Raw genomic sequence first — 22,932 nt, 5'->3', positions numbered from 1 at the left:
CTTCAAGCTGTAGTTCAGCAAGACTACTTTCAACTGCGTTGCAGTAACAGCCACAGCATCACATCCTTCGGCATGATTCACAGAAAATTGTACCTTTATTTATAAAGGAAATTATGCTTCCACTCACATTTAGGTTTGAGCAAAATCTGTTTAGTTATTTCAGTTCTATTGTAGTAGCAAAAAATAGTATTTGAAAGCCTATTCATGTCCATGAGAAGTTATTGCTTACCCATTGAAATTAATTAAGCATTCATTATTTCAGAAAAACTAGTCTTAAGAATCAGGACTATCAGATTGTAAACAAAAATAGTTAAAGTAAAAACGTAACTTGAATAGTGTACTATTGAAAACTATAACCTTCCTATTTTAGTTTAGCATTTCTTTATTAAATTGAAAGTGTAATTACTGAGGGCATTAGTTTTTATGCTTTTGTTTTCTATTTGCCAACTAGATAAGTACGCTACATCAATGCATATAATACTGCTTTAGTAGGACCACTGTTATGAAGTGCCATATTTACAAGTGCCTTTATAAATTAAATCACTCCAGAACCTTTCAGGCCTCAAATTTAAGGCCAATCTGAAAAAAACGAAACATCCAAACAAAACCACATCCATAGCGTTAGTCATCTTCAAATCTCTACTTCAACAGCATTGTTTGTACGACTAAACCTTAACTAATACTGCCTAACATAGAAAGCAATCCTCACTAAAGTGTGAAACTAAGTATTTCTGTTAACACACTGAACACTAGCTACAGGGGGTGGAGAGATAGGGAAAATGTGTCACTCAATTTCAGTAAATCTCTTCAAACTACAACACTTGTGCTTTTTTTCAGAGCTGAATATAGTAAGAAATACAAAGCCAAAAACTGAAAGCTTCTTTTTCCCTGTTGTTTAAACACACATACACAACACACTTAGTAATGTTTCACGTTAAAAAATTTTCAAAAATAACATTTCAAATTCCCCCTTGGATCTACATAACACACTTGCCTACAAAAGGAACACTGAAAAAAACCTCCTAAATAACACCCTAAATTCTACCTTTACCATCCTTTTTACACTATCAGTAAGAGTAGAAAACAGTTTGCCCTTCTGTATGCAAAGGCACCAGGCAGAGTAGGTACTTCTCTCTTGCTTTATGGCCCCAACTATCAGGTTTCGATCAGACTGCACAGTTATGTCTGGGCCACAGTTTTAGATTCTAACAATGGGCAAGATGTAGGTATAGTAGCTAGACACTGAAGAGTCTTATGCTTATGCCTGAAACTTGACAAGTCGGCTCCCCCTTCATGATACCATCTTTCACTCTCTCTTTTTTGTCTGACCATCTTCACACCTCTAGCATGACACACCTGTTCCCCCAAAACATCCAGTCTCCCCGTGACACATAACTCATTCTGTTCTCTCTCTCACCTCCGGTGATCGAGTTAGTGAATCCCACCATATCCCCCCTCCCTCCTGTTTCAGCTGTATCTTCCTTCATTTTTCTCTATCCTTGCTTATACACAGCACCTACTTTCTCTGTGCTGAAAGCAACCAAGATCCCCCTCGTGACTTGCATTCAGACTTGGAATTTTTCTGGAAATTTTGCCAAGTTAACTTTCTAGTTCTACTGAATCTCAGTCCATAACCTAGTCACTATTCACCTCTGCTGATTCATTTCTGCATTCCTAAAAAACCTGCTACTTCCAAAACTTTTATGGGGATTTTCTTTTGGAAGAGATGCAGTTCTAAAAGAAAAAAACATTTGCATAAGACTCACGATAACAATCTTCCCTTCTCCATGACATTAACAAAGACTTCTTATGTGCTTTGTACATATTACCATGTATTTTTCTGGCCTCAACCTTCTCAATTACTTTACATGGCATAAAGATATGGGTTAGGTTTATAGCATTTTTAATAAGTTGTAAAATAAAGAAATTGAGCCTCACTTGAATTTAGCTTCCCAACACAAAGTGCTCCAACCACTGAGCTAGTGAAAACACATCATCTCCTAGGTGTTCTAAGGAAGTATCTCAGTTCTCACTTGAATCCTATACTGTATTTATATGCTTATGCCCTTATTTTTATTACAAATCATTATGTTAAGACAAGTTGTTGTATAGAAAATACTTAAACATAGTCTACAGTGGCAATTTCACCTAAAATCCAGAACTGATTCTGAAAGTCAGCACTGTAAAAATGAAGCCCCCCACCACTTCAGTGGTCTGTACCAATCACTAATTTGAAATTAATTTTTCATACTCTCCTCTACACAGTGATGTTATTCAGTCTTAATTCCCTGTAGTTTTTTTTCACCCTTTGTAGCACTAACTCACCTTTAAAAAAATAATTCTAATTTGAGAGCCCATACCCAGATCCTCTAATGGTACTCTCTACTTTGTGAATGGCATCATCATTTTTTTAATTGAGCATTTATATAAAGAGAACCAGAAAACCTAGTACTTGAAAAACTGTAAAAGGTTCAAACGCCAAAATTATAAAAAATATTTCCACATTAAGTACAGGTATCTACTATTTTATCCACATAAGTAAATGCACTTATTGGAAACAAACTAAATTCAAGAAAGCACAATTTACTTACCTTTGAGAGTTCCATTCCAGGTCCACACTGTTTGCAGAGGATACAGTTTCCGGTGTGGTCCCTAAATTCTTGCTCTCTGCAATCTCCAGTCTCACAAATCACTCTACTTAGCTAAAAAAAAAAAAGTAAACTCAGCAAAATATAATTAATCTGTGATTAACATATAATTTATATAAACCCTAAATCTGAGAAATAAATTCATGTTTCTATCTTAAAAATAACTTTCTGCATTATCAAAAATGTTAAACATGGCAATGAAAATTAATCATCAAACTCCAAATATGGATAAGTGGCCTGAATTTTAAAGGTTCTCAGTACTCAATGACTTGCAATAATTTTACATTTTTAGAAGACCTGCTTGATATTTGGAACTTGTGGAATGTTAAACTCATGTTCAAACAATAAAGTGTTTTAAGTTCCTCACCCTACTCAACATTATGAAAAATGCACATGCCCATTTACTAAAGCTACAATTTTCATGACAGTAAGCTACGTCACATCACATGATATTGCCGTGTTTCATTTATTTGTGATTTTTAAATTTTTGTAATGATGCTATTACAACTGAATAAACTAAAATCTATTTCTTTAAACATAATATTAAAAGATTGTAAGAGGTCACTCAAACATTTTTGAAACTTAAAAAAAAACCCAAACCTGTATGAATACTATTTATTCTAAATTTCACTATCACTTCCTATTTAATGGGCCAAATGAAAGAATCCAGTTTTTGCCTTCAAAGGCATTTAAGTGCATTATCTGACCAAACCAGAAACTAAGGTTATGAGAAATACATAAGCAGTAATATCAGCCATGCAAAGTCTCAGTATAATCACTGGAAAACTACCCAGGAACATTAGCAAACGCTGTGAGTTCCCTCAATAGAATTTTAAATTAAGTGTCTAGATATAGGCTTCCATCACAGAAAGTGCTCTCCACAATTGCTACTAACTTCTTACTTTGTGTATTACTCTTTCCAGAGAGACCAAAGCCTTTCTGATAGCTACGAAGCGTTAATTACCCTTAGTTCTAGAGCTTGTCTCTGCAAGCCAAAGTTGAAGTATGCTTAGTAGGCAATGTAATTATGTGCTATGCTATGTTCTGTGGATAAACGGAATACTCCAAACTCCTAAACTATATATATATAGCATACTGTACTAAGAGATGGCTACTGCAAATGGCCCAGAATTCCTGCCATCTCTCTGAAGTGAAGCAGTATCACCTTCACAGCACTATATTCACCCATTTTTTCTGCCCTAGTCCAGTCCTTCTTCCATGAAGAGGCTAACAAGGTGAAATTTTTTAATTGCATGTGAGGAGTAGCAAGAAATTATACAAATCAGTTGACCAAGCTCACTTCTAAATTGATAAAATGCATATGTAATTGTCTGTGTATATGTGTTATGTTAGCAGTAATGCGTAAACCAAAAGGCAGCATTCCTGTGTCCAATATAATTTTTTCAACATTAATCCTGGGGGAAAAAAAAATATTACCAAATAAGCTAGTAAAATTATGAGCATCTTCAGTTTATCTTCTCCTTGTAATCCTTTAGCATCCATTTCTTACAACTGAACCTTTCTCCCTAGAAAAAAATAAAAAGAAGAAAAGAATCATTATATTTCACAATGTTGTTTAAGTTGCAAAAGTCACATGTCCATAGTACTTCATGTCATCCAGCATGTCAAAATATGTATCTGTTAATGCCATCACAGTATTTCAGATGGATTCCTGGAAGCTAAACAACAAACATATGCTTTAAAAATCATGTTCTTTTTTAGAAGACCAGGCAATATACATGAAGTTTCTGTAGCCTTAACTCTCAAAAGAAGAAGAGACTGCTATCAGTCTAGATTAGAGAACACCAACATTTGTAAATCTAACATCTTCTAACATCCCTACCATATCTTTCTGGCTTGTTAGATGCCCAACTAAGTACATGATCAACAGACAAAAATCAATTTCTTCACATATGCCACATATCAGCCAAGACATAGCTGATCACGAGAATGTTCCTTCTGTGTTGCAATGTGATGCAGAATGGGTTTGCCTAGTGGCTAAGATAGCCTTGTCTACTTCATTCTGCAATGAACTGGAGGCATACACAGGATCTGTTTGTACCACTCAACTATGGGATATTAACTTCTTAAGATGTGTTAACATGATTGTTTATGATCTGGTAGGCAAAGACTATTACAGAAGACATTTCAAACAACATAACCAAAACACATCCTACCTGAGACAATTTTTATCATAATCTCGGAAAAAAAGAGTCCACAAAGCCTTACTCAATTATTTTTTAAGAAGTGGTAACAAACAAATAAAAAAAAACATCATGGAAAGGAAGTTCTAATTCAGGCTTAGGTTTTTTGGATTATTAAAATCAAACTGCACTCCCACAATCATTAAGAATATTGTTCTTGGCCAACAGAACATTTTTTCTCTGCTTACTTTCCTTTTGTTTATTTGAGTCTTTCTGTTAATTTCTGGTTTCTTACTTTTTGGTTTAGTCAGTTACCTTGAAATGCAAGTATAACTTTTAGTTCAGAAATCCGAACTATACAGCAACAATAACAAGACAAAAATAAATCCAGCTTACATAACATGCTATTTGAATTTGATCCTAATTTGCATACCTTATACGACAGTAATATAATGTCATTGCTCTCAGCTAGATGTGAAAAATAATGTTTAAAACATTTCTGGCCTACTTCAGAGCTTAAAGACCAACATTTAATTACACTGTTTTAAAAGACAAAGTAAGTAATTTTTATTAATAAAGAATAGAAGAGACTGACAAATGAAAGGATGTAACCCAAAACATAAGGAAAGTAGCATAGAAAAAGATTAGGAACAGTTGCAAAATGCTTTACAATATGGAACTGTAACAAACATAATACACTTCAAAAAATATACAAGAGAATGAGCATAAACTAACACACAAATTCACATTTTACTGCATGAATACCCTAATTAATGAATTCTAATTGATAAGAAGAAAGTATACTTCAGTGGCACTATTGATACCTTTTAAGATAAATTGTATTTTGAAGTGTAAAAAAGAGCTAAAGTCTCCTAGGAAGAACAGAACAGGCAAAGATGTGTGTCAGGCAGCACTCTACAGGAAAGCTAAGATTACATTTTTATGGTTATTTCTCACTTAGTAATGGTAATGGTCTATGGGCCAATGACAATTATCAGATTATATGCATGTCAACTTGCGTAAAAAAGACGACATACCATCAAGTAACACAAATACACACAGATATATTATTCAACATAAGTCGCTTTAAGTCTGAGGAGGGGAAAAAAAAAAAAAAGGCAGAGCAACATGAAATAGGAAATCTCAGAAAGAATTCTGGATGACCCAAACACAACAATTTGATGTAAAAAGCACTGTAGAACAAATGGAAAAATGGAGAAGGAGAGTAAACAAATTTAAAAAAAAAGTTTCAGGAAATGTTTCTTTCCAAACATAGATGAGAAACAAGATGGATAAAAACACACATCATATATCTTCTGGCCGAATAGTAACTGAAGATCTGCTAAGTAAAAACAAAAGACAAATTGTGAGACTTTGCACCTCAGTAACCTTGAGAAAAGTATAAAGAAAGACTTAAGCTTGCTGCTGTTCAATTTTTTTTTTTTTTTACACAGTTTGGAATGCTACAGAAATTCAAGGATGGTAATGTTATGAAAAGATTAAAAAAAAGAACTAAGAATAGCAATACAATAAACATCTCTACACAATATTACAGAAAAGCAGTCCTACAAAACAAACTTGACTTCACTTGATTCAGAGGAGAGAAGACAATAAAGCTAAAAGTCTAAAAGCTAAATTATCTAAACTGATTCAATATTAATTCAAAGAATCACACTGAAACGAAAGGGACTTGGCAGAAAAATCCCCATTGACTTCTTGATTCCGTGTAACAGTATTCAGCGGAAAAAATTAAATACTTCATATGCTTGCTTAATTGCTATAGGAGGCAAATCTTTACGTAAGTGTGCAAGTGAAAAAGCTGTAAATGTAACTGAGTTGCTTGGAATAATCACTTGACATTCAGTTCTAAGTGGTATGAATTTATAGTCATTATATTCCTTAATAACATTATTGTTAAAGTAGTAAACCAGCACAGTTCTAGCATAATTATGACCATCTATATAATACTACCAAAATTTTTAAAATAGGATTCTAAGGTTAAAAATATGTTATTTTAAATTTTAATATTTACTTTTGCTTCTGAAAATAGATGTGCAACATATCAAAAAAGAAATCAAATATCGTAATAATTGTATATTTTTATGTCAAGTTTAATGTAGAATTATCAATACAAACAATACTGGTGGGCTGTACTAAGACTAATGATGTAAAATATGGAGCTGTGGCATAATCTAAACAGTCTGTATTTTTTCTGAGCAGGTCACCTGAAGTATGGAAAAATAAAGAAAATAAAGAACAGCCTAATTAACTGGCCAGCAGATTCAGTACTTGCCATATTATTGCAATAAAACTAAATTAGCTTTATGTAATGAAGCCACATTCAACCTATACATTTTTCCAATATGCAACAACCTGAAGATTTAATATTGTAAAAAAGTTAACATATAAACAATTTATTAAAATCAATATTGAAACAAAGCTAATGGTGTATTTTTATGTTTGTAGTATTCTGGAGTCACAATTGGATTAAAAAACAAATGCCAGTTCGTAATAGGAGGTAGTACAGAGTAACAAGTGGTTTTAAAAGTGTTGCTTGTCATGCTGACAGCTTGTATTTCAATTTTGGAGTTGCCATATCTGTTATAAGATTATCTTCTTATAGCATGTACCACAAAGACTTTTAGAACATAGCAAGCACACGTAGAAGCATGCTATACTAAAACACATTTAGTTGACTTCGGTGTGGAAGTTTTATTGCACCTGTGAAATATTTTCTATTTAAAAGACAATCTAATGCCTTTATAACACTCTTGCCAAATCCAACACCTTCAAACATCAGGAGTTCCAAAATCCAGAGTAAATTTCCAAAAATCAAGTGTTTTAGAACTAGCATCAAAACTATCACAGACTTCTCCAACTCATCTACACATTTTACTGAGCTTCAAATTTGTTGACTGATCATTATGTGTACGACGCAATCTCATAGCTTGAGGTCTATCATATAATATGAGATATCTTCTAGATAATTTGCCTTTTACAATCATGAAATCTTCCAAAATAAGCTTGCAGGTCTATGGGCCTTAAACTTCAGTGCACTTCAGTAGGTTTAGTAGCACCAAAACATGTTCAAATCATTTCAGTAGACGTGTATGAATGCCTGTGGTATTGTATTATACAATCATTGTGCTTAGTGTCCCAGTTCCTACCAAAAAAACCCCAGAGACTATATACTGGCTATAACATATGAGAAAGAAATTAACTGGCATACAATAAAAACCATTGTTAAGAGTACCAAAAAAAGTTTCTTTTCATGACAACATTTTGATAAAAATAACGCAAATGGTTAAGGCACATTAACAACTTACTGTATTGAAAGCAAGTCCTGAAGGAGACATAACTGTGCCAGCTGCTTGTTTCCTGTTTCTGTCTCCAGTTTGGTTAAAAGCCCTGCTTAAAAGGCAGACACTGCAGCACTTAATAATAGGTTGCCATCGGGCAAATTTGTTCTCTCTTGATATCAAGTGGCATTACACTGACGTCTGTTGGACACAAGCCATTCACCTCATATGCATGCAAGTAAGAAGTAACTAGAAGAAGATTTTGCCTCTAAAACACGTGTGACCAAACAGAAGTTCAATATATTTAAAGATTATCTGGTTTTGTTCAGATACTGGTATTTAGAATGCTGAGTTCAGTTACCCTCAGTTTTATTAAATGAAAGAAAACTGTGGACATAGTTTTTTGAGGTCAGTAAATCATTCCAGATGCATCTTTTTAGGTTAACAGCAACAGGCTTGCCCAATTTACTCAGGGAAAAGCAATCATCATTGGTAAAGTACTGAACTCAAGATACAGAACTTCCATTAAGAAATGCGGTTGCATAGTTTAAAGCTGTGTGGGGACAACTATGCGTATGTACAAAGAGGGCAATTATCAAAGAATAAATTATGAACATGTAATAAATTTATTGTGGAAGTAAGAACTTCCAACCTTCCAGGGTCCTAGAATCCACTGTCCTCCAAAATTTACTCCTACATTTACTTGCTTGCCTGAGCAATAGTCATCATTCTATTTCCAAGTCAGTCCGTCAGAAAAATATTTCTTCCTTCTCTCCAAAAATATAAAGTTTCACCACTAAAGACATATCACTGCAAGACTCAAGGCGGCATGATTAAATTATGGCCTACTAGCAGGTTTCTCATACATGTAAGCATCGAAACTTTGAAGTCAGCATCATCCATCTTCTAAGGGAAACCTCAGAAGGGGTGAAGGGTCCCAACTTTGAATTCACTTAACTTCCCTAAATCTTGTAAGTTTCCCATATTTGATTTGACATTCATACTTGACGACCACTTTTCATGCTCTCTATAACACTGGCAAAGAGTACTCTGAGAAGTTCTGGATAAGAAAGAGAGATGAAAATATAATCATCTCTTCTTGCCTACAGAGGTCTCTGGTATCCAGTGAATAGAATCTCAGCTCCCTTCTACCACCCTGTTTCCCACCTGCAGCTGTCAACTTGCATGCAATAAAATGACAAGGAATCGCAGATGGTTTTAGCAGAGTCAGTGCCCCACGGGCAAGAAACAAGAGTAGGGAAAGTACTTACGCTGCTGCAATGATAAAGACAAAGGGAAGAAGTTAGGGACAAGAACTTCCACTACAGAGCTACACATTGTTATTCTGTCTCATACTTCTAGAACACCTTCCCTTTACACGCTGCCCACAACCCTTGTACTCTTCCCCTCTGTGAAGCAAATGAGGTCTTGTCTGACCACATTTGCTCCAACTGCTATGAGAAGGTCCATGTGCAGGGAAAAAAATAAAATACTGTCAGCTAGGTCACATTCATCACATTAAATACAGTGTTGAATAAATCTGTATATTTCAGAAGCTACCATATATGAAATTGTACAAAATTAGGCAGCTATAAATTTATTTCTGGTTTTGTAAAGACGGAGATAGCAGATTAAAGTTGGAGCATGGTTGGTGATAGAAAACATTTATATCTATTCTAGGAGCTGAGGGAGGAGAGAAAGGAGGTTTACACATAGCCAAGAAATATTTGTGTTCCTTCTGAGTACCATATGCTTAGAGTTATGTTAGCTGAAGTAACTGACTTTACAGGAATAATGGTGATAATAATTTAACACCCCAAAGAAGCATCTCTGCAGTGTCTTCACCATCATATACAGCATTTACAGAATGCATTATTTCCCAGTGTCTCAAAAAGGGTATAATCAGCACAACTTGAGAATGAACTACATAATTCATCCCTGGTTTTGCTACTTACAAATGATGTTCCAAATCCATGTTGGTAAAGTTACGTAAAATAGTTCATCATGCATGTTCTTCAACATATTCAGACTATCATTAATTAGAAATTACAGTAAAATATCATAACAAAGGTGCCATGTGATGACATTTTTCCTACACATAAGCAAAGATTTTTAGAGGATCAGAACCTGTGATTCACACATGAACTTCGAATCCCATTGAAGTTCATGGGACTACTCATAAAAATAACAATTCTGTGCTTCAACATCAAAACTGTAGTAAAAATGTTGCTGCTTCTGCTTAATACATCTCGCTCATCTCAACTTCTAACTAGTTTGCTAGATGAAACCTCAGCATAGAGCTGCATTTGAACATATTTGTACTTAGATATGTGAATAACTAACACAATAAAATGACAACGCCAATATTATATTCATATTTTACTTATACAAAAGTATACTAATAGTTATTTTTCAAAATAATTTTTAAGAATCATCAATTATAAAGCATTGGGCTGGTTAATACAGTAACTATTGCAATAGTGCAATGCCAAGGTGTTACATTTATCCAGCCACTCTTTAGCTGTTTCGGAGAGCATGCAATGTCTTAAAAAGCATAGGCACGAGTTACTTTCATTCTCAGCATTCTCTTTTATTAGTACTGCAAGTTGTGGAAACTGAGAAAAAGTAATTTATCGCCTCCTTAACCGACAATTTAAACATCTGATTACTGAACTAATAAATAAGTTTACTTCTATTTCTAAAAAAAACCCCTTTTGCTTATATGGTAAAAAGCCTCCAGTTAATATAGCTAACTTGTTTCACATGTGATGGTGAAGGTGTGCTTGAAAGAGATTATTCAGTAGTTAACAAACCTACCTACAGGTTGAATCCATTTACCACTTTTGCTTACATTAAATGCTACTGGACCCCTTTGTTAATTTGATAAAAGCATTCATTTAAAGTAGTTTTAAGTATAAAGGTGGTAAATGGGTATTAAGTATCAAGATTTTTCATGAATATCAGGTAAAGCTTTCAGTCCAAGGTCAGATTAATGGAGACAGACATCAGGAAAGTAAGTCAAACAGTCAAAGGCTTTTCAACAGACCCATAATTGTGGCTTTTCAACCTCTTACCAGCCAAAAGAAAAAGTTACTAGCTCCTGTTCCTTCAACTCCAGCTCCAAAATTGTTTGAAGTGAACAGCAACTTATTTATGCAGTAGACACGAGAAGAGTTTGTGAACAGGAAAGCCCGGCTTTCAAGGGCTTTTTGTTCGCTGCACTCCGGAGCCTGGAGGAATTACTGTAGGGCTGTCGAGAAATGCAAAACCCAGCAACATCAGCTGCGACTCTCTCGCTGCGCGGCACCTTTCATACCCACCGTGGGACGCCTCGGGGCAGAGGGGCCGGTTAGAAAGCGGCAGAGCTGGAGCCATCTCGGAGAGGAAGGGATCCAGTGGAGACCTCCCCTCCCCTCCCCCCCCCCCCCGCAGCCTGCGCTTGCCGCGGAGGGTCATTCCCATCAGCTCCCCGGCCGCAAGCAGCGGGCCCTACGCGCAACAGGACAATGCCAGGCGCACGGCGGGCGCCCATCACTCTCGGGTCAGCGCCCAGGCAGGCCGGTGCCCTGGGGGATGGCGGGGGGAAGTTGCGCGGAGCCCCAGGTAGCGGGGACGCCGCTGCTTCCCCCCCGTGGCCGTCCGGCTCCGCGTACCCTCGTCTCAGAGCCTGCCTCCAGCCCGTGGAAGGGGGCGAGGGGGCGCCCCTCTGAGGGAGGGGGAGGGCCAGGCACGCTCCGAAGCTGAGGGGATTGGGCCCGCCCGAGTCTCCCACACACCCACCTGTCACACCGCGGCCTGCTGGCCGCTCCGGCGGGTTGCCGGCCGCCTGTTACCGAGAGGCTCTCACCCCGCTCCCTCCTTCACCCCCTCTCGCTCCGGATCGCTCCGTCACCCCGGCAACGCCGCGCTGCTCGCCTCGCCTCCCCTCCCTCCCTCCTTCGCCGGAGGGGCCGGGCTCAGGTGACCGGAGGCAGCCAATCAGCAGTCCCCGGCCCACGTGCCCCGTGGCGAGGAGGCGCGCGCCCGCGGAGGCAGCCGCGGGAGGGAGGCGTTGTGCGGCCGAGGCGGCGGCGGTTGGCCGTCGGGCGGGACCCGTGACGAGCAGAGGCTGTTATCTCCCGCCGCCTCAGGCGGCAGGAAGGGGTCTTGCTCCGGCCTCGTTTTCTGTGAGGGGCTGCCCACTTCCCGCTTAGGTCTCCTCCGTGCTGGCAGATGCGTGCCTGGTGGTCAGCGGTGGGGTGCGTCTTGTACTAGCGGTGCTAAGCCAGGGTGAACCACAAATGAGGTGCTCGGGTCCTTTTTATCCTACCAGGAGGGTGGCAGAGACGTGCTGTGCGCTCCTAGGTAGTCCTCTGCAGCTGCCACCCTGTCTCCAGAGGCAACTTGGGCTTTAGGGGTCTGCAGCCTTGGTGTTGCTGATCTTCCTCAGTAGGGTCCCTGGCTTAGCAGTGCTTATGGCTGCCTATGCCTGGACTGTTGGGCTGTTGTTAAGCGGACGGGGCAGAACCATTTGCTGCCATTCAGAAGGTGAGTGTGGAAGGAGTCCTTGTAACTCACCAAAGTCCCTTTCACCTGTACCACCCAAAGACCACGATGGAGGCCCCCGACAATGCACTGCAAAATTCTCTCCTTTCCAAAGTACTTGAGTAGCTTTTTTCCCCTGCTAGCTCAGAATCTGAAATACTTCTCCATTCTGCAGGTAACAAGTTACCCCGCTATGAATGTGGTGTCAATACCAAACGTGAGTACAGAAATCCAGCCCTTCACAGAGAATAAATAGTTCACAGTCCTTAGAAAGGGTGTACTTTACTGCTACTTACTGTGATGTAAATTAGGAGCTTTGCTGGAGTTGGTGATGCTCCAACATTGGTGAAACCAATCTTGCAGACCTTGGAGAAAGAACTGCTACTGCAGGGATTTCAGGTCATTAGTTCTAATGAAAAGGTTAATGATACCACTACAGTCTAGACAATTGTATGGATACACTGGGAGCTGAGTTAGGTTCTGAAGGGAATGAACTAATGAATACACTTGGCAGTAAAGCATTTTCAAATAAACAGAACTTTTGGGAGCTTCCCACAGAGAGAAAATTTTGCATTTCGCCCGCCACATGGACTTTTATAAAAACAAGTAGTGCTTACTGAAATACTGCAAGTTGTCTGCAAGAGACACATGACTGCTGCAAAATGAGTTGTTTTCAATTTAAAAAAAAATAACTAACTCAGAATTTACGGGGTTTTTCCTTTAATTATCTTAAAAAGGGCCTGCAAAGAAGAGTTTTGCTTCAGGACCCTTGCCAGAAGGAGCTCTGCAAAACGCTGGAATTTCAGTGAGGAATGGCACGCTATGGCGCAACAGCATCGCATCTGTTGTGAATGGCAGCTGCTGCACAGCACTGAGCATGCTACATCCTCTCAGTACTTACAGACAACTGTTTTGTATGTTATCTGTTTTGTGTAGACACCACTGAAATGTATTGCCTGAGTTTTTCTTAGTGGAGTCATTGTGTGTTTCAGATACTCGTTTTAAAGTATAGTTAGAAAAGTGTATTAAAACATCCTAGAGTTCTTAAAGTGTTCACTAAACACTGAGGATTATCATATAAAGAAACATTAAGACTGTCTCATCAGGCAGGGGGTTACTATGCCAATGAATTAAGAGCAACATGTAGTCTGTAACACTGAAACTTAAATGTTTAAGTCCCTGTTGTAGCATGTAAAATATTTCCTCTAAATGTAAAATGGATGAGTTAATTCCATTCATCATTGAAAGATGTTGAAAATTGCAGGGTTTCTTTTGTTTTACATCATGATGTTTCTTCTAAGGAAATGGAAGAGGTGAACTGTTAGAGCAACTTGTATAGATGGAAGTACAGAGGTTCTCACTACAGTAGAGAAAGCAGAAAGGAAATATTTGGAAAGTAGTTTCAGCTGACCCCTTTGATAAGACTAAGTTGCATGGCATATCTGATGTGGAAGCAGAAATTGTACAGCAATAGGAAGTTGTTATCTCCATATCTCAAATGCTAACACAGTTCTCCCAGTCAACTGTGAGATAGATCTACTCTTGTTATGACAGCTGTTGGAAACTGATGTCAGTATAACTGTGCAATGTCTTTTGATAGTCTTAACTATTACAAACCTTAAAATATGTTTATGATGTTATCTAAGACACACAGTTTGGAAATGGCTCTATTTATAATCAGAAATTGCTCAAGCTATTTTAATAAATAAATGATACACTTCTGAGTTTCCTAGTCAGATTTGCTTGAAAAAGCATTGTGAACCTTTTCTTTCTGAAGACTTAAGCCTGAGGATTAATTAATGTTTATACAGCGCTTTGTAAAAGCAAAGTCGCAAGTGCCAAGAATTATTATTATTTAATCTTTAAAAGTCAGATCAATGAAAGACTAAACTGTGAGAGCACTGCTATTTAAAATAACAAAAATGCTGAAAATCCTCTCCCGCCCATACTTAAATATGTCCAACTGTGCTTTCATTTCAGTCTCACTTACAGACAGACAAACAAAGATATTTTTTGGTGTAAATGGGTTAACGCCCATCTGTGTTTAAATGTGTGGGAAGAGTACCTAAAATCCTAGGGACTTTTTACAAAATGAAGAAAAATCTTCGTTTCTGAAACGCATTTCTAAGGCCGAAATATTGCAAATTTTTATATGTGCAAGCCCTACTCATCAGTGTAATCTATCTGATTAACCAGTGTTAACTTCTGTGCGCAACTTTACGGTTTTGTGTGATGAGTCAGATCCTTATAGTGATAGTTTATTTGTATTAGACTCACATAGCTATTTCGACTTCTGAGGAAAAAGAATCCTTACGTTATTTTTTTAATTTGCTTCTCTTCTACTTTACAGCAAACAGAGGTATGGTTTAGAAACAATTTTCCTCAGAAAATAAATGTACATGTTAGAAAACGAGTAACAACCAAGAGAAGATTGGAAAGGTAGAGAAGCTCATCAGAGAACTATACAATTAATAAATAAAACCATCTTTTCAGGGTTACAGAAACATGTTTTAGTACATCATTGTCATTTAAGGAAAAATACTAAATTTTGCTTTGGCTATGCCTTAATATTCTTCCTTGACAGCTACACGCACATTATTCATGCACTGCTAATTACTTTCCTTATAATGTAATTGACTTGTTAAGTCAGAATATGAATTAATTGGTGGTATAGAAAACTAAATGATACCAAGTCAGGCCTAGTTAATCTGTGTCTGGCATATTATCTCTTGATATTAACTAAATTTAAAATTTATATATACAAATACACTTTTAATTAGAAGAAACAAAGTTTGCAGGCTGACTAATGACAGCTGAGTACATTTATCTGGAAGTGTTGATAACCATCTTATTCAGATGCAAGCAGACTTAAAATTTGGGTTTGCATCTTACTGTGGTGCATACTGAAATAGGAACATCTTGAGGGTCCTATGGATTGATAAACTTAGAGAATAGTTTTCAAATAATGCTTAACAGCTATCAGTTATGCTGACTTTTAGTTGCAATTTGTTAATAAAGAGATGTACTTAAGATTTATATATACTTAAATTCAGATTTAAGAATATACATCTAAAGTCAGTATTTCAGAAGAACTGACTATCCACCATTAAGACTAGATTTTCAAAGAGCTTAGTGTCTGGAATGTTGAACAACTTTGCAAGTCTGGCCCCAATTATGGGTTCTAAGGTCTTCTGAAAATCTAAATTGTATTTAAATGCCTACAGAAGAAGCTTGAGTCTTATTTTAACAGACTGGCTCCAGCTGCAGGCACAGAACACGCATGGATTTGGCCCAAAGTCACCCCAAAATCTGGCCCTTTAAAACTGCAAATGTATAGTGAATAATCCTAAATCTTCTAATGATTGTTTCTTTATAATGAATTTCTGGAGTAGATGTCTTAAATTTTCTTAAACACAGTACATGTTCATGAATATGAATTTGAGGAGCAGAATACAAAATACTGTGAATGGAAATTGCTTCACTGAAATAGGAGCAAAACTTCCCATGCAGTTCAGCAAAACCAGGTGTTTGCTCTAAATAAGCTTAAGATTTCTTTAATATCTTTATTAAAATGCCTTAAAGGAAACTTCTGTCGTCAGGTTAAAATGTTACTTTTATTATTAAGATTTCTTTTCATATGGTATAGTTGAACTATCATCTCTTCAATCTTGAAATAAAACCATTTCCCTTTTGTATATAAGGATGTTATGTTTATAAATTCAGTTCTAATAAGTTGTGGAAGAGGCAACTTTTTTCATCTCAAGTATGGAGCTATTAGGATTAAAAGTGTTGCTTGAAGAAGTCACAGTTTAATAAATGCACTGAGAGCAAATAAAGTATACACAGTGTAGGAAATTTGGTTGGTCTTTTCTTAGAAAAGAAATACTCCCCTGAGTCATGTAATACTTGTATTCAAATACAACTTTACAAAACTATAGACAGTAGGAATGAGCAGCGCACACCAAAATCTTATATACCCCCAAAATATTGAAAAAAATTGTATTTTGCTTCAGTGTTCAGTTGTCTATATATTCTAGATAGTCTATTCTCAATATAATTCTGCCTAAGAGTTGCAAATAAAATGCTGCATAAATTATGTATAATCTTTCTAACTTTGTACACACAATGATGTCCAGTATTACTGTTTATATGAACTTCATAATTTCTTAAAATCTTGCAACACAAAACTGCAAAAAAATAAAAAATCCAGTACCTGTTATCTGATGAAGTTTTCCAGTGCCCCGACTTTCTGCAGCTTAATTTCACACTGCCAGAGCTTCTGTATTAAATGGTTTTACCTCCTTAAAAAAAAAAAAAAAAAAGAAGTATGTCAGCACAAGCCTAGACGAAACTCCAAATCCGGGAAAATAAAATTAACCATGCAGATCAAAGGCAGACGAGCACTGAGACCAAATGCCTGTAATCTGATCAGTGATCAGTTGCCATACATCAAAGGCAGTGCTTTGTAGAGGAAAAAAAAAGCTCCTTTTCCAGCAGGTAGTTGCACTCTTACATTCTGCCTTTCAGTACTCTAGTTCTTTTTTTAAAAATCAGTCTCTAGCTTTTTTTCCCCCTTTCCTTGCTTGTGCTTGGAGAATGCACAGGAATCTGAAATGCTTAGAGTTGAGTGGCTGGATCTGTAGCTTTTGAGTTCCCAAGCTGTGTTGTGGATTGTGTGTTGGAAGCTTTCCCCAGTGCCAGCGGGTTCCGCTTTATCCCTTTCATCTCGCTGAGCTGCAGATCCCATGACATCATTCAATGCTGTGGGACTGGTTAGAGAGCTGTAATACAGCCTGTGGGGGAATACAGCTGAAGAGCAACAAGAGTTTGCATGATTTCTAATCAGGTTAGTCCATTGTAACAAACCCAAGGCTCACTTCAAAGTTTTTGTTACGTTAAAGTTTCCTCCCAAGAAGGGAGAATAGTGTAGCTATAAGGTTTTCTTAAAAAGATGCTTTATAATTTTGTCTGCAACAGGAAGTTGCAATTTTCCACGAAGTTCGGGAAGTCAGACATGCAGGTCAGTTTGCTAGGCAGCTGTAATACATGACAGAGAACTACTTTTGTTTGTTTCTTCACTGAGGTTTGGGGAGGAGGAAATGATATATTTTGTGCATTGAAATTGTTTTTCTGCACTGGCAAAATCAAGCACAAAAGAGCATGCTCTCAGTCCCCGATGCACATCTTCCCTGCTACTTACTGTGTGGCCTTTTGCAAATCATTTTGTTTGAGCCCCGTTCATCTGTGGCTCATGATTGCTTTATGTAAATGAGCTGTAAAGCTGCCATAAGTAACGCTCAGAAGCTTTTTAGTGTAAGGGCATTTTTTAGCTGGGGTAGATCCGAAGTGGTCACCATTGCGCCGTCAGCAGGGGGAGGCTTTTGGGGGAGTAAAAGCGTATTGACAGACGTTCTCCATGCTGCTGCGGTTCATAGACCCCAGAATTGCTGGAGGGTCCTGTGCAGCCCTGGAAAGCAGGGGAATTCTCAAGGCTGCTGTGACTTGCACTGTTTCAGTACAGAGGAAATGCAGAAGAAATGAATTTCATTTTCTCTGATCTGAGGCAGGGTTAGCTTTTAGCACAGAGATTAATTCAGCCCTCTGTACTTCAGCTGTTAATAAAACATACAAATATCATGCAGGATAGCTTTTAGGATAATCAGTCATATTGAAGATACTACTGAAGTTCTCATAAATGTATACCCCATACTTTGGGTATGCCACATGTGCAGATGAAAGCGATACAAGCATGTCAACTGGTAGCCCTTGGTAGGCTCCTGCAAATATTTGCACGCTGAGCAACCGAGAATTCATTTAAAAGGCAAAAGTAAAAAGAGGAAATACGCTAGTCATGGTTGCCTTGAGCATTAAAACCAAAAGTAAACAATCGGCAGATAATGGGTACTGGATAGTCGAGCGCGAGAGCGATAAAGGAAGTGTCTTGTTGAGATTCCTCATCTGGGCCCCGTTTGCGGGCTGCAGCCTCCTCCCCTTCGCCGCTGGCCCCCCGCCAGCGACAGGGCGTGCTTGCCCGACTCTCGCCTTCGGCAGCGCGGGAGCTGCCCGGCCCTCCCCGCACAGCCCGCTGCGGGCTGCTGCCCGCTGCCCTGGGCGCTCCCTCCGCCCGGGCCGCTCGGTGCCGCGCCGCTCCTGAGGTGCTGCTGCCGCACTCGGTAGAGGAGGGAGCCTTCTGCTGGCTGGCTGGTGTAGTGTGGGCAGCACCGGGCCGGTGACGAACGCTGTGCTTCACAGCGCTGGTAATTAACACTTCCAGAGGGCTTTGAGAGCCTCATAAGGGGTGCTATATAATGTAGTTTTGTTGCGAGTTGGACATAGTTTAAGTATGGTTTTGGATCATCTATCCCGGTAGGCCTTTGGGGGATGTTCTGCTGATTTGAGATGGAGAGGTGTTGCAGGTACAAAGGAGTATCACGCAGGTAATGAATGTGACTTTCAGGAGCACACGGCTGGAAAAAATGTGTAAACAACCCATAAATTTCTCTCTTTCTCTAATTTCCACTTCCATCTATTAGAAATAAAAGAAAATTATCCAGGCAGCTTACTTCTATTTTAACATTAATTTGCACTCTTCTCACATACAGCTTCCCCCTACTCACTGGAAGATTTTTTCATCACTGTCCGTTTGTTGCTTTCGTGGTAAAACTGGAAATGGTTATGTTGAAATAAAATTTATGGGTGAGCTGTACAGAACTGAAATAACCCTTTTCTGTTCGTTTCAAAGGTGCTTTTCTTTAAGAACAATACTGTTCACAGAAGGCACCTTTTAGTTCTCTGGGTTTTAAGCAAAAGCAAGTCCTGAAGGTCTGTTAGAGGTCTTTGATCTTTCTTTTGTACGTATGAAAAAGAGAAGTAAGGTTGATTATTACCAATTTACCCTTCTAAATCTTAAGTGTTGCATTTTGTATTTATGACACTATTTTTCACTGTGGAGCCTGGAAGCCTGAACAATCTGCTATTTCCTATTCTACAGCTTCCTCAAAATTTGATCAGAAGTGTGTAATAATAACCACAGTTGTCTGTATAATTCAGTATTTTTCCAAAGGTTGATAATAATCTTTTCTCCTTATATAAAATGAGGATAATATGTATGTATTGTAATTTGTATAAGGCACAGAACAGACTAGTACCAAAACCAGAAATAGAACCTATGTAACGTGACACTTCACTTACACCTTCTGATCATCAGCTGATGCTTCCTCTTGTAGTCACTAATCCAGCAAAGCATTCAAGCATAAGTGGTTTGATTAAAATCCATTAGACTACTCACTAGATGTTTGATTCTAATCACTGAAATTACTGGGGTAGGATCTGACCTGAAATTACTGCAATTGGGTATCCAGCTTAGATTCACTGTTTAGGTATCTAAAAAGCTTTTCTAGAAGAAGCGCATGTTTCCTGTGTGAAACCAGAGAGAGGTGTCTCTGAAGTCCTGCAGAGGGAGATGCTGTCTTCCTAATTCATTGCTTAAACTTGGCTGAACTTAGAAAGAATTTTCCTTCATAAATATTTGCTGGGTTTACGGTTCTCTTTTTACTGTGTGAGGACCTCAAGCTCTTAAGGATGTTGCTTCATTTTTCTCCTACAGGTTAGGCAAGAATTAGAGAAGGCTAAGGTTTTCTTTCATTTTAGGAATTTTTAGGGAAACAGGACAAAGCCCAGGGCTGCTATTCATGTGCTTCATTGGGTCAAAGCCATAGTCAGCTGATAGAAATGAGAACTTTCTGGAGATGTTTCTTAGAAGAAACAATCAAACCTATCAAACAATTGACAGTGGTTATACAAACCCCTGCCCCATGCTTAACAAGGATCTTCTAGTGTTCATGCTGTGCCTAACATACTTGTATCATATACATCAAACAATTTACTATGTTGCTTTATATACATGCTGTCTGTACCACTTCACTGTACCTCTTCTGTCACCTTTCCTCTACTTCAGTCCATAGGAGCTCCAACAGAGGTTCAGAAAAGGAGTCAGGAATCATCACAGGAAATGCAGTTATTTATTATTTATTTATTTATTTATTAATTATAGCCCGCTCAGTGGCCATGCAACCGTCGTTTGTGCTAACCACAGCCTTTCTAAGTGTGGCATAGATACTGGATATCCTATTAGAAATGTCACACCAGCAACAGTTGCAAGCTTTCATCATGCACATCTACTGGGACAGCTGTGTCCTGGTGATCAGTGGTGGGCTGCTGATTTATAGAGGTGGAGGACAATTTTCAGAGCCTTTTGTGGCATGTCAGCACTGGCACTGAAGCAGTAGTTGTCAGTCCAGGCCCCAGTTGTAGTCAGAAGTGCTGGTCATCCCCCTTCTAAAGCATTAGGGAGATGTCGTTCCATTAGACTGGTCAGTCCTGTGGTCAGGACAGATGCTTTAGAATATGCAAATTCATCCTCCTGCATCATCTGCATTGCCATTCTGATAAATGCTAACACGCTGTTTCTGCTTTATTACATGGGTGTTGTTCGTCCAGGTATTGCTGATACCTACTCCCACTCTCTGCTGCAGTGCTTACAATCTTCTTGATAGTCATAAGGTTCATAAGAACTTCAACTACAGCACCTTTAGGCAGAAAAATCAAGACCCTTTGGCATTTCCTGAAAGACTGGCTCAATGTTATCACAGAGTATGTCATCAGACCTACCATAATCTGCAACAGTCTGCAGGGTCATTGCAGAGCAACTTGTTCTAGTTTACACTAGCTTTGTTTTTGACTTTCAGGTAAAAAGCCCCGTCTGCCATTTATATCTGCTGCAATGGCAAGTCTTTGACCTCATGACTTATGAGGAGAAAACAGCTTTGGTTTGCCTCTTTGGTCCTGAATTTTTATTGCTGTGTGCCTGTGTTTTTTTTCCCCACGGCTCTTCATAGGACCCAGCTTTGACTGGTTCCTCTGTAGGTACCCTAAGATCTAAGCAAAATGGAGATTTTTGGTTCTTGGCTCACCAGATGACTCAGTCTAAGGGAAGCCTCAAGGGCATTCCCGCATCTAGATAATGCAGAAGGTTGGGAATTTGGCTTTGAGGTTGTCCTCAAGGATAATGTAGATGCACCCTGTAGGAAGTATTAGTTAATTCACCTGTGATTGGGAGTCAGAAGTTGTGGTTTTATTCCTGATTCTATCACATGGGTATGACTGGAGGCAAGTTACTTTTTCTCACTGGGTTAGATCCTCAGTTGTGTAAGTTGTAGCTAAAATGAAATCAAAGGAGCAATGGCAGTTTATGTCATATGGCTGTCCAGTCCCCCCAGTATGTTTTCATATCTCTTTAAAAATAATGTAAAGATAATTATTTGTAATACTGTACTTGAGATGATGCAAAACAATTCTGTATTAATTCCCAACCAAAATAACCTGGTTCTGAAACTTCAAAAGTTTCTGTATTTAAAGTGTTTTTGAAGAATAATAAGAATAATAAGCATCCCTAGGGCACTAGTGTGCTTCTCGCTTTACTATGCACTGAAGTTTCACAGCCCTTAGCTGTCCTCACACATATCAGAGAAGTGAATCAACAGCATAAGAGTTGTGTTTTTGTAGTTGTTCCTTATTGTTTCATTAAATGAAAATGTAAAGTTTCTTCCTTCTTTTACATCAAGTTTTTCACTTGTATTGAAATGGTCCACTGTGATTGTCTGCCTGTTGGGGTGGCTGAAGCTCTGCACCAGCATGCAAACTTCAGTAACATAATATTCTTTCCAGAGGTTCTGGTGGACTTGTGTCAATGAACTTACTTCCCCCAAGGCTGTTGGAGCTTGATCAGCAATATTGTTCATGTAGCTAGAACAGGAGATTTGATAGACTCATGATTTTCTGATTTGTGTTTCAGAAGCCAATGGATGTTTTTGAAGCACTGTATTTTCAGCCTACTTTTAAAAAAATTATGTACATATTAGCATGCCCTTCTTTTCAGAACTTTATTATCCAACTTTTACTCTTAAAGCATGCTAAGGTCTCAAAAGGGTTATACCACGTTTTCCTAGTTGTTGCAAAAAACAGTATAAAAAACCCCAACACTCCAAATCCAAATCTAACTATTCTATAGAAGAGGCAAAGAAAGCAGGCTAAGCGGGAAGAAAGGGAATGGAGAAACAAACCTGATATGTGCAATTAACTGATCAGGAGTAGAGATCATAGCTGGCCACCTGCCTAGTTGTTATCAAAACACATGTTTAGAAGTATTCCTTTAAGGCAATTCCAGCAAAACAATTTCTAAAAGATCAATGAAGTTAGTTTCAACTAAAAAGAATGTTCTTATTTCAGACAAAATGATTCTTATAAACACTTATGTCT

General features: G+C 38.2%; 1 protein-coding gene across 1 annotated transcript in view; it reads right to left on the bottom strand.

Moving 5' to 3' along the window:
* Nucleotides 1–16,907, bottom strand: part of TNFRSF19 (TNF receptor superfamily member 19) — a 58,422-nt gene extending 41,515 nt beyond the window's left edge. The window contains exons 1-3 of the mRNA XM_059822986.1: nucleotides 16,829–16,907; nucleotides 4,086–4,174; nucleotides 2,592–2,702 (exon numbers count right to left, since the gene is read on the bottom strand). Coding sequence (XP_059678969.1) covers nucleotides 2,592–2,702; nucleotides 4,086–4,151 — 177 coding nt within the window. The 5' untranslated portion in view covers nucleotides 4,152–4,174; nucleotides 16,829–16,907. The remainder of the gene's footprint in view (nucleotides 1–2,591; nucleotides 2,703–4,085; nucleotides 4,175–16,828) is intronic.
* Nucleotides 16,908–22,932: the final 6,025 nt, after the last annotated feature.

The sequence above is a fragment of the Gavia stellata genome, chromosome 1, assembly GCF_030936135.1.
Source record: "Gavia stellata isolate bGavSte3 chromosome 1, bGavSte3.hap2, whole genome shotgun sequence".
NCBI classification, from domain to species: Eukaryota; Metazoa; Chordata; class Aves; order Gaviiformes; family Gaviidae; genus Gavia; species Gavia stellata.
This window is presented reverse-complemented; position numbering and strand designations above follow the sequence as displayed.